Genomic DNA, 12,378 nt, shown 5'->3' on the forward strand with positions numbered 1-12,378 from the left:
GATTGAGATAAGACAACTTGCTAGTGGGGAAAGTAAATGAGCATTAGCATAATGAGGCAGGAGGGGGTGGAAAATTACTGAATTTCCGATGGGACAATCTTCAGCCACCATTGCAACTTGCCACCAAATTATAGCAAGAAGTCGACATGTCGGTAGAAGGCTGAAAAGTAGAGAGTTCAGAGTCCTTCCTATCCAAAACTACAGCATTTTGAGCATTATACCTTGCATAACAATACATCTAGATAATTTATACGGCGTGTGCCGACTTTTTCACAAATGCAGACAGCATTAGGTACATACTTTCGCCGCCAGCTTACTGTAAAAATACATTGGTCTCGTCAAAAAAAGCTATTTTAGTCACGGTATGCTTTCCCCCAAGTAAACTAATATCATCAATAAACGAAAAGGTACCCCAGTTTCGGAACACATTTATTCGTAATTCGTAATTAACATTAAAAATTGGCGAGAAGAGCAAGGGTGACTCGCATGAACCCACAAAGTGAGAAATAATTAAATACGAAAGCCTAAAGGGTGTTAATAAAGTCCGATCCCATTTTTCCTATAAAAAAGTGAAGGCTAGTATAAAAAAAACTACCCGTGATACTTACAAAAAATGTTCGACATATTTACCTTAGTATTTGGTCTTGTTACCATTTACTTTAACCATGCCCTCAACTCTTTGTTTAAGGCTCTGTGCTAATTTTTCCAATGTGTCTGTGGGAATCGAATTCCATACATCTTGAACTTTTTTTACTAGCTCTTCCCTCGTCCGGGGTTGTGGTTCTTTGTATACATTTTCCTTAAGTATGGACCACAGGTTCTCCAGGGGATTCAAATCTGGGCTGTTTCCGGGCCACACCCCCTTGCTCCAGACCGTTGAAACTTGCGTCTTGATGAGACTCAAACTCGCTTTTGCTGTATGGGCTGTAGCACCATCCTGCATGAAAACTATTTTTCTTTCATTCGGAAATATTTCCTTGTTCCCCATGCTATCGAAATAGATAGGTAATATTTTTTCCATATAATACTTTGCATTGACTGTTTGGCCTTTTGGTATGATATGTAGAGGAGTCACGCCACGTGCACAAAATCCACCCGCTACCATAACTTTAAGCCCGAATTTTGGGACTACTCTTGATGGTACATCCGATTTGTTTTCTGTCCTGTAACGAACATTTTGTTGGTTCAATTTTGGATATAGCTCAATAATAGATTCGTCAGTCCAAAGGATGTGACTGCGCAATTCTTCACCAAGTCTTTTTTCACTCAAATGGCCACTTTTCTGAAGGAGTTCTCCAAATTTCAGACGGTCATCGATATTTTTTTGTGACATGAGAGGTTTTTTGGTTAGTTTGTAAGCTGTGTGACCCCACCTCGTAGATTTCACAAATTTTTGCACGGTCACATAGTTAATTTGCTTCTTCTTCTCTTTATAGCGTTTTGAGTCATTTAACTCCCTTGCACAATTACGTAATGAACTACCGGTTTTCTTGTAAAGTCTGTTTTTAATCATTCTCTTTGTGGTAGGTGACACCTTTCTGGGTCGCCCGGGTCGCTTTTTGTCGTGGACAAAATTTTTGTTCTTCCATTTCCAAACAGTTCTGCGGCTGCAGCCCAATTTTTGCACAATTTCTGCAGGTTTAAACCCCTGCTGATGCAATGTTTGTATCTTAACTCTAAGATGCTCATGACTTACACGTTTAGTTGTTCCTCCCATGGTAAAAATTTGAAATAAATAACTTCACTGGTTCAAAAGTTCCAGCTGAATTTGTAACAACCGCGCTCCAAAAAATTCATGGGATCGGACTTTATTAACACCCTTTATAAGAATACGCACGACCATTTATCCATCTAACGTAATTTCCAGTTGTAATTTCGCCACCCGTAAATGTTACACCAAAATAAACATAACCTTTACAACAAGTTATGTCACGAAATGAACAAGTCTAAAGTACAAACGAGCTAAGTATACTTCAGTAGCTTCAAGACCAGTGCCGTAACTGTAGAAAGTTGTAAATAATTAGGTGCCTGAAACCTCATTACTGATTAAGCAAAAATAAAACAGGATTACAAAAAAATATACACAAGTTTCATAAAAATCTTACAATAAACTTCTCTTTTTCGTATACACATTTCTCAGAAATAACAAAAATCCTGGTTACGCCATTTGTAACACAAGTCGTGACTCACTCATGGTCAGTGATGATCTTCATCCTTGATGAACTTTATAAAAGATTTAAACATACCCGCATTTTCTTATATATGTGTATATTTATTTCAGGTATATGTATGTGTCTGCAGGTCGTCAAATATTTATGACTTCACTCCAGGACCATTTCTTATTGAAGCCAATAATCCGACCGCATTAATTAATATTCGTGGTAGATTCTAGAAACTGAAGTGTGCCTAGTTTCTTTAAGCTATTCCTATTTCTACCGTCACCATGCAAGCTGCCGGGTCTCTGAGGAAACGGAGGAGGCGAAATCTTGCCAAAGTGTCGGGACTTGGGATCCATGGGTACGAAGAACGTAGCGATTATTTCGATGCGAGCAAACTATTTTCCGGAAGTGATGGTACTACATTCCTGGACGAGGATGAAATCGCCCTTGGATTGGCGAATGATCACGGCAGCAGCAGAGCTACGAGGTATTTAAAAAATTTATACGTTCTAGATAAAAATATCTAACAAGGGAACATACCGAGGTGTCCAACGAGTTAAGGGTCGACACCTATACCAAAATGACCACAATACATGACTTATTAAACAGGTTAGGTTAGGTTAGGTTACCAAATTATAGTTTATTAAGTACCTTACCTTCCAGTTGGAAACCTTTGCCACAATTTTTTTATTTGCATAGATGACGTTGTACGAATTAACAATTTTTTGAAGTACAACGGTGACCATATTCATCAGTTATTGACTCGGATCGATTACAGTTGGCGGACCAATTAGAAAAAAAATATATTAATTACTTATGAGCAGCTGCAAAAAATAACCAACCAAATTTAATTAAAACATTACCTAGTTGATCTCTGCTCCTTCTTTGTCATCCAGGCGAATCTCGGCATCCACGTCCAAATTTTTCTTCAAATAGAAATTAAACCAAATTAACTTGGCCAAAATTAACTAAATTTTAGCTTTTCAATTTTTACCTGTGTCAATAAATCCGTCGTAACTAAGTATTTGCGCACGGTATTAATTTTTTTCATCTTCAAGTTTGAAACACGAAGTAATTATACATTACAACTCCGCTGCTTGTCGGCTGGTTGTTTCTGGTGCATGGAGTAGGGCAAACTCGCCACTCTGTAGGTCACGTGTATTGCGAAGCTACCACCATGGTGCGGTGGTAGTGGCTATCACCACTAATGGTGACAAATATCGGTGATAGGTTTATCACCATTACGGTGACGCTTGCTATTTCCACTCGCGCGGTGATAGCGCCTATCACCCAATTTCTTAGAGTGTAAGTGTGGAGTATGTAACACCCATTATGAGGAAAAATGGACATAAGTACGATGATGCTAGTGGTTAGACTTCAGCCAATGTTAACCCTTTTAAATAATATGCGGCGTATCAACTTCTTTCACAACGTTTTTGCTCGTTATAGAAAATACTCTAAAATTCGAAATCTTGCATATTTATTCTCATTTTAGCGTGGGATCATCATCCTTTTCATCAGGAAGGACACGTCCTACACGGTTTGCATTTCCGCCAACTAATATTGACCTCGAAAGAGGAGAGGGAGGCGCAGATTGGGGTAATTCGACCCCATCCCGGCCACCCACGGGGGAACCTGGTTCTTCAAAATCCTTGCGACCAAATCTTCTTAGTCTTCGAGCGGTACGTATATTTAAATCCTTCAAAATAATTACTCCCCAAAACCAGTAATTCTGAAACTCACTTTTTTAGTTTTGAGCAATAAGTTTTTTACTTAAATATGGGAGTGTTAATAAGTCAAAAAGTGGTTTCGCAGTGGGATTCGAACCCACAACCTCCCATTTTCATTACTGTTGTTTGGACCACTGAGCTATATGGACACTAACATGTAAATATTTATTATTCCCCACAGGTGGCACGCCTCCGCCAAATCTGCATAGTTGGCGCCCTCGTGTGGGCGCTACCCTGGCGCTATGACACAAATACCAGACGCGTCCTCCGTCATAGTCCCGCCGTACACAAAATATGGTCCGCCGTCTGGTTTATTTTCGCCATTCAAAACTCGGTCCTTCTCATCTATCAGTTTTACTCCTTCTTTGCCCGGGTCCAATTAGACAACGGGAGTTACCGCCCGGTTTTTATGAACTCCTTCTGCGTCTTTTGGTACCTCTACTCCATCTCGTTGAACACGTTGATGTTCACGTATCGAGAAAAGTTTCGGAATTATATAAACACTTTGCTGGCCTTTAATGAGGAGTGTGTGGGTAAGTTGAATATGTGACGGGGTACATTGAGATAAAACTAGCGGTGCGTTTTAAGAAAACCAGGGGTACATTGAGATAATGCTAGAGGTGTATTTTGACATAATATTAGAGGTGTATTTTGAGAAAACATAGAGTGAATTGAGATGAATAAGAACAGGGTACATTAAGACAATGCCAAGGGCAGGGTAAGGAAAACCCTGGGGTTTTGCTATTGAAAACCCATACCCCGGGGTTTTACCTGGGTTTTGCGGGTAGTCGGGGTTTTGGGGGTTGAGTCAGTGTCTCATGTATTAAGTTCAGAAATTACTAAAAAATTCAGTTTTTTAGTAATTTCGCAACAAAACTGCTTATTAATTATAATTTAATAAGTAATTAATTTGTAGAATTGCTAGCAATGCCATGTTATCATATTTTGCAAAATTTGAAAACCCCGACTACCGTGGGTATTGCTCAAATTTGCCACCCCAAAACTCACCAAAACCCCCAATACCCCAAAAACCCGGGGTAGCATACCCTGGCCAAGGGTTCCTTGACAGAAGTGATTTATTCACATGGTTTTAAATTGTGTACTAGATCGCTACGTGATACACCTCGACGATTTGGAAGATCATGGCAATGCTGTTTTAAAAGTTTGCATTCCCGCCAACTTTATTCAACTCTTGCTGTCCTGCACTCTCTATTTATTCATGCCGTTTCAACCCTGGTATTTAACGAGTTACGTATACGAGCCAGGCAATCCGCAGTGGTGGCTACTTCTGGGTGCGTTACAAGTATGTAAATATGTACATAAATACTATTTCAAACTGTTCTATCCGCCAATCCGTTAAATTTTAATACAAACCCTAACGCTCAATCAATCCAGGAATGGATCATGGCTGGTCAAACGATTGCAGTATTTTGTCTCCTCGCCTGGATGTCTGTCGCGCATGGAAATAGCGTCGAGTTCTGGTTAATGGAGGCGCAGTAGGTCAAATACCGTTCATAGCAGAACTAATTAACTCAAAGCCAAATTTTCACCCAGAATTTTTATTTGGCAGTCAAAACAACGACACGGGCTACACGACTGGCCACCTTCGCCAGGCTCACAGTGTCATCGAAATGTACAGATCTCTTCAAGTATTGACCGGCCTCCTGAATGAGTGCATTGCTCCCACAGCATTCCCAATTATGAAGGTACCGCTAAATTTTAAACAAAACATGTATCCCTGTAATTTGTATTTTCAAGTGAGCCCTATTTAACAGCTTAAACCTTGCGGCATAGAAATTAGCTAGCATTTCCCACCAAACCTCTCAGAAATTATTTAGTCGCCTTTGAAAATGTAAAACATAGTTTCATTCATACATAACTTAATCTAATTCTTAAATAAGAGCTAACAAATTTTTCGAGAAATCTTATACGAGGCTAAAATCTGCCGGCATAGAAATTTGCTTGGATACGCCACCAAACCTCTCAGAAATTATTTAACCTTCTTTTCGAAATACGAACCATAATTTTGTACATTCACCACATAATTTTTTAACTAAAATTTTCAATTTTTTTAGGTCGTCAACTGGACAGCCCTGATTTCCTGTGGCTACGTCCTAATTCGTTCCATGAATAACAAGTTTATCGAAGAGTTTCCCGCCATTTTGACGTACCCTTTTGGCGTGGTGATCTGCGTCTGCTGCAGTTACGGCATGTTACAAATCTCCGCGGAAATGTTTGACATGGCGACCTCCTTCCTCAACTCGTGGTCGCAGACGAAGCATAAAAATCTGCGCAGAATTATGACCTCCTGCGCCACGCTGCGAATTAACGTGGGCCGCTTCTACTTCGTCACGGTGAACACGACGGTGACCTATTTTCAGAAGACGTTCGACTACATTATTGATTGTATCATTACCTTCCCGTAATTTCCCACCAAATTCATTATACCTGCTCAAGAAAAATGATTTACTCAAAATTCATTCAGTTCAAAAATTCCAAGAGAAGTCATTCATTCATTATTCAATTAAGCAAAAGTTTAAAATAACAAGTTTTCATTAATCATTTTGTATTCATTTTTATTCCAAAATCACCTAATTACTTAATGGAGTTCTTAATGTACCCCATGTATGTACATATTTAGGCATAGCGCAAAACATTTATGCTTAATAAAATTATCCATTTACATAGTCCTCATGAATATGAAATGAATTTATTCAATATCCATTCATTAAAAAATTTTGGAAAAAAATTATCCACTCATTACTCACGAATTCATGGAATAAAATATATATGATGTAATTATTCTATACTGAATAAATGAATGTGAACCGGTATGCATGCATCTCTCGAGAAGGAGAAGGTGAAAGAGACAAAATGAATATAAATCTACAAATGTAAACTTAAAGCTTGATAATTTAAATTAAATTCACACATTAAACATAAATCTTTATTAGACACGTCATGATTACAGTTTACAAAATTTCTTACAATTAGCAATTGCCTACCATTAGTCTGCAATTGGCATTTAATTATTGGAATTTTATAAAAATTCGTTTTCTAAACATATATATGTATGTATTTGCATATGTAGCACTTGGTAAAGTTAACATTTCTTCTGTAATGCATACATTCATACATACTAATAGGAAAATATATAAATGATTACATACTGATGCCCAGTTTATGTATAGTTTATGTATACCAACATTCATGGTTAAGCCTACTGCATATGTAAGTGCAGCCCGAGTTTTGACTCATTTTCTGAGAAACTGTGCTCTTTTTTGTCCATCTTTCTCTCTCACACTTGAAACGAGACACCGGACGCAGTGAGGATACCGCATCTTCCAGAAAATCTCATCACTCGCTCTAAAAACGCAGATGCTGCAGAGTTATTTATAACTGTTCTGTACTCTCCTGTATTTCGGTTCGTATGTAGTCCACGGTTTAACTAACTATACTTTCAGTCATTGATGTATTTTCGGAAGGAATGAAAGTTGATCTTTTCACTCCGAGGAGGGTTAACTTTCTTACATTTACACTGGTAACCATAGCAACCAAGGAAGATGTAGTAAATAAAAGGTTTCCTTGCCTTGTTGGGGGCATTACAATTAGGAAATGAAATTGACTGACTCATATTTTCCGTCATTTCTTATAAAATAATTATTTCCACTGTTTCGAACCATCTAATAATTCCGATATTTCGAAAAATAATTCCTATAATAAGTATAATTCCGAAAAAATGTATTAGAATACTTAAAAATTCCTTCTTGATTATCTCCTTCTCCAGTCGGAAAATTATACCGTTTCGTCAGGAAGATATGTAAATACACGTAAGTTATTAATAACTCTATTCATAAATATTTCTGAAATTCATGGACATTTAAAAGATTAAAAACCGAGCCGTCAATCAGCAATTTAACAGATGGAATTTTACTTTTTCACTTTAATGAAGTTGTTATCCATCCTTAAATTAATATTTCCTCCCTGAATTTTGTAAACAAAAATAGGTAAATTTATCCAGCTCGATTTTCATCTCTGAAAGTCTTTCAGTTTTCACTAAAGATTTCGTGCGTAAAAAGTATTCATTTGCATGTATAAATCTTTCAATGCAAAGACTCGTACAATGAAATTTAAGATTGCTAAATATGAGATGAGATAATATAATTTTATTTTAAAATTTGACATAAATAAATTTGCAATAAATTCTGGCTATAAATTACAGAAAGTAAAATTCGAATTTACAAAACAAAGACCGTCCTCGCCTAATAAATATGTGCAGAAATAATTTAATATTTTTAGGGTAAGCTTTTTAATATTTTATTTATGTATTTATTAGGCGCAATGACTAATAAAATACTTAATATGAAATTTTAAACTTATGAATACAATTTTATTTAAAAATTTGACGTATGTACATACATAAATCTGAAATTAATTCTGGCTCTGCATTATAGAAAATTGTACCCTCACGGAATTAAATAAGCGACCGATCTGAAAATCTACATATGCAAATTACCCATCCGAAATGTACTGGAATCAGTCAATTCATTTGTGGTAATTATTTTTATCTTTTTTTTGAAATGAGATCTGCAACAAGATCAAATTAAATATTTGTCCATAATTTCGATTAAAAATTTAACTTAAATAGATTTGAATAAATTCGAGCTCTGTATTACAGAATGTTCGATGCGAAATTGCAAAATACATACACCGTGTTTCTCGTCCAAAATGTACAGAAATATAAGTTTGAAGTAATTTACGAAATTTACTTATTATTGTGTAAACATTAAAAGGAGAGTACTTGCAGTATTCTATTTTCAATGTTCCCACCGATAAATCTGACCTGGGGTCATAATCTGACTCTAAACTTTGAAATTAATACTTATTATGTACATATTACAGAAAATTCTGGTTGTAAGGAATTAATCCGAACAATACGAAATACCCCGTAAAGTATGTGCTGGAACAATTAAATTAATTGGGGGTAAGTAATTAATTTGACTAATTCTTTCTAAGTAATTACCTAACAGTTCGTTGCAACGTTTGTAAACTATTTTTTATCTTGAGTTAAGTAGATTTTGTAAATGTGTTTATACATACATATTTATTATTGAGGCAATTCACGCACTCCTTCGTAATTACGTAAACAGCGTAAAATCCGTAAACTTACAAACGTTTACAAACTTTTACAAAAATTGCCAAGGAAAATCAGTTTACAAACTTTTGTAAACTTACGCAGCTCACAGACGTCTTTTAATTTTGTAAAGTATTTTGTAAACTCAATTTGGGGAAGAAAAAAATTGTTCGATGCAGAAATTTGGCATAGAGGTTGCTAGTGGCTGCTAATGAAAGAATATGAAGTGAAATTGGCAAAATTTTTCAACCGGAGGTACCCGAGGGGGTGACCCATGCCGATTTTTCAAAATCATCCAATCGAGCTGAAATTTCGTATAGAGGCTGCTAAAGGCCCCGGATGGAAGAATATGAAGTGAAATTGGTAAAATTTTCACATCCGGGACCCGCTGGGGTGACCCATACCGATTTTCATAACTTGTCTCAAAAAGCTGAAATTCAGAACAGTGATACTTAATAGATTCTCATGAAAGAATATGAAGTCAAAGATGAACAAAAAATAACCAGATGGGCAATAATAAGGAAGGGGTACCCATACCGATTTTGAAGAATTTATATATTCAGCTAAGATTTGGTGTGGAGTCGAAAAATAACTTAGGATTAGAATTTTGGAGGGTTGAATTTCGAAATTTTTATAGGAGCTTTATTACATCAATAAATGCAGCTCCACAAATTTCTTCCATTAATTTCCTTTTTCTGGAAATCATCGGCATTTTGTTTCAATTATCAAATAAATTTTTACGAAAATAATTGCGAAAGTGAATTCACGGGAAGCTGTTTGTAAACGTTTGTAAGTTTACGGATTTTACGCTGTTTACGTAGTTACCAAGGATGCGTGAATACCCTCATTATTAGGCTTATTTACATAGTCTGTATTATTATACAATTTTACACCATTTGTTAGGTACATTTTTCATGAATTTTTTTAGTGTAATTATAATGTATGTCTCTCAACATATGCTCACAGATTTTGACCAAACTAGCGTCAATCTATCACAAATTTAATTAGTATGAAATTTGCAAATGGTACTATCTGCCAATTTTCACGTTTCGCGGAGATATTTGCATAAAAAGAGGAGAAAACGCACCCTCAAGGCTTGCAAATTTTCATTTTTCAAATTTGCCCATTTTTCCCTCTTTGGATGCAAATATCTCCGCCAAACCTGCGCATTGACAGATACTTCCATGTACAAAGTTCATACTAATTAAATTTGTGATCAGGGTTCGCTACTCCGGGTTTTTGTGGGTTTGGGTTTTTGGGGTTTTTGTGGGTTTTTGGGGTATCAAATCTCCGGAAAAACCCTAATGCTTAATGGGGTTTTTGCGGGTTTTTGTGGGTTTTTCCGGGGTTTTTGTAAGATTTTGGGACAGATTGAAACAAAATCCCTTAAACTACAACTTAAATCAATGCTAATTAAATTGACGGATTCATCATGAAATTTGGAGAATTTTCATGTGCGACTTGAATTTCCAAGTTTTATTGCATATTTCCAAGTTTGCATGCGAAATATGAATTTTCGATTTAACAGTCCAACTCAATGATAACGCTTAAAATTGCATGTCAAAATCGTATATTAAATTACTTTTTATCTAATATATAATTTAAAGAATTTTGGTTCAACCTGCCCCAAAATCTACAAAAACCCACAAAAACCCAAAAACCCACAAAAACCCCAAAAACCCCGGAAAAACCCGCGGGGTTGGGATTTTCTAGAAAAACCCCGGGGTTTTCCGAACCCTGTTTGTGATAGATTGACGCTAGTTTAGTCAACCTCTGTGAACATATATACGTTGGGAGGCGTCCATTGCTAGTCTCAAAATTTATCGTTTTTAAATACAGATTTATGTAATGATAACCTCAGTCACATCAGGAACTGGTTCACGCAATGGGAAATTACCGAATTCTATCACCATCCTCGGGACTACATATCATTTTTTTGGTAAATATGAAATAGTTCTTGCACAGTTTTTTTTAAAATTTAACAACATGTTCATACTTAGAAGAAATTTCTTACACAATTTTTACCCCCTGCAACCTTAATTTAGATAGCATACACTTTTAGAAAATTGGAAACGAATCATTACTTCCCTTTTTTGATACAGGTGGATTGAACTGCTCGTCCTCATCAGGAACTTACTTACAACCATGGAATAAAACGTCTCCCCCCACCTGTATATTCAACTCCTAATTTGTCTCCCATCCGAACTGCACAACAAGATTTCATCACGACGGGACTCACGCCACCACCGCCAAATTATACAAATCCTCCCGCCGCACCAAGTAACTCCTGCTCTATTATCATTGGCTTACCTAGAAATAATGTCACTTCCTGAGAGTCGCTATCCTTTTAAACTTTAAGATATGTGGATATGTATATCAGGATGTGAAACTATGTACACACAATTTATATACATATCACACTTATGGATACATAGGTTGAAACTATTTGTATGCATATACTTACATAGTCGTTGACGTTGCATTATGTGCTAAATGGCTTGTATTCATTAAAGTACAATTTGGCTAGGGGACTGTCCATGTATTATTTACGTCATCATTCTCGACATGGGAGGATATGGAGAATTTCCTAACATCCCGTGTACGAAACATCCCGTGTAACATCCCGTAACATCCCGGACGAGCCTAAGCCATTAAAGTTATAATTCTGTATATAGATAAATCAGTGATGCTTAGTTTAAAGAAGATATCTTGCTTTTACGCTAAGAGAAATACTTCTTTATTCAATGGGAAATGTTACAATATTCGAGTCAAATGTCAATTTAGAATCGTTGAATTCTAAGTAATAAATGCAGATGAACTTTTGAGCTGCAGTTAACCAATATGCTCGTACAATACTGAAGGAAATGTGCCTTCCCACCGTTATGTATTATGGTAACCTAATAGTAAATATGAGGGAAAACAGTTTCCATTTAAGGATTTAGAACTTTTTTGCATGAGTGGACAAACCACTGAATTATCAGTCGCTACGGTGAAATCTTTGTTATGTAAATATGGCCCTAATTTCCAAAAACATACATAGCTGAGTGCTAGAGATTCTTTCACTCAAAATGAATAATTTGGTTCACGATTTATTCAAAATTCCACTAATATATCGAATTTTAGGTGTCTCAATTTTTTGATGTAATACTCCCGAGATTGCATGATCGCTTGTTTCGATACAGTCTTAAATGACGAAATCCTGACCAAATAGGCAGCGATATGAGAACCAATTTTAATTCCTCAAAACCCTGTTGGCATCAAGGTATCTAAACTACGTTACGGGTTAAATTAATTGTTCATTAAATTTTTCGACTTACATTTTTGAGAAAACGCCGATAAAATTAGCTAACATTCC

At 36.2% G+C, this 12,378-nt stretch overlaps 1 protein-coding gene and 1 long non-coding RNA gene across 4 annotated transcripts; both read left to right on the top strand.

The window, feature by feature from the left end:
- Positions 1-4,084: 4,084 nt before the first annotated feature.
- LOC118437001 lies at positions 4,085-6,556 on the top strand. The gene is made up of 5 exons (XM_035855739.1): positions 4,085-4,422; positions 4,996-5,192; positions 5,285-5,385; positions 5,460-5,595; positions 5,965-6,556. The coding sequence occupies exons 1-5, from the start codon at positions 4,299-4,301 to the stop codon at positions 6,313-6,315; spliced, it is 909 nt and encodes a 302-aa protein (XP_035711632.1). The 5' UTR covers positions 4,085-4,298; the 3' UTR covers positions 6,316-6,556.
- An 803-nt stretch (positions 6,557-7,359) lies between these two features.
- Positions 7,360-11,865, top strand: LOC110854969. Of its 3 annotated transcripts, XR_002548394.2 has the most exons (8): positions 7,360-7,719; positions 8,112-8,189; positions 8,344-8,443; positions 8,568-8,640; positions 8,792-8,873; positions 10,863-10,962; positions 11,126-11,303; positions 11,551-11,865. It is a non-coding gene; the product is annotated as an uncharacterized LOC110854969 (long non-coding RNA). The 3 variants fall into 3 exon arrangements; XR_002548393.2 differs by having other exon boundaries at positions 11,126-11,863; XR_004835779.1 differs by lacking the exon at positions 8,112-8,189 and having other exon boundaries at positions 11,126-11,863.
- The last annotated feature ends 513 nt before the right edge of the window (positions 11,866-12,378 follow it).

Source organism: Folsomia candida, unplaced genomic scaffold (genome assembly GCF_002217175.1).
Source record: "Folsomia candida strain VU population unplaced genomic scaffold, ASM221717v1 Fcan01_Sc011, whole genome shotgun sequence".
NCBI classification, from domain to species: Eukaryota; Metazoa; Arthropoda; class Collembola; order Entomobryomorpha; family Isotomidae; genus Folsomia; species Folsomia candida.

Coding starts and splice junctions, on each gene's coding strand:
- LOC118437001 (XM_035855739.1), top strand. CDS start 4,299: ATGAACTCCTTCTGCGTCTTTTGGTACCTCTACTCCATCTCGTTGAAC. Junction 4,423..4,995: donor CTTTAATGAGGAGTGTGTGG/GTAAGTTGAATA, acceptor ATTGTGTACTAG/ATCGCTACGTGATACACCTC. Junction 5,193..5,284: donor TACTTCTGGGTGCGTTACAA/GTATGTAAATAT, acceptor CAATCAATCCAG/GAATGGATCATGGCTGGTCA.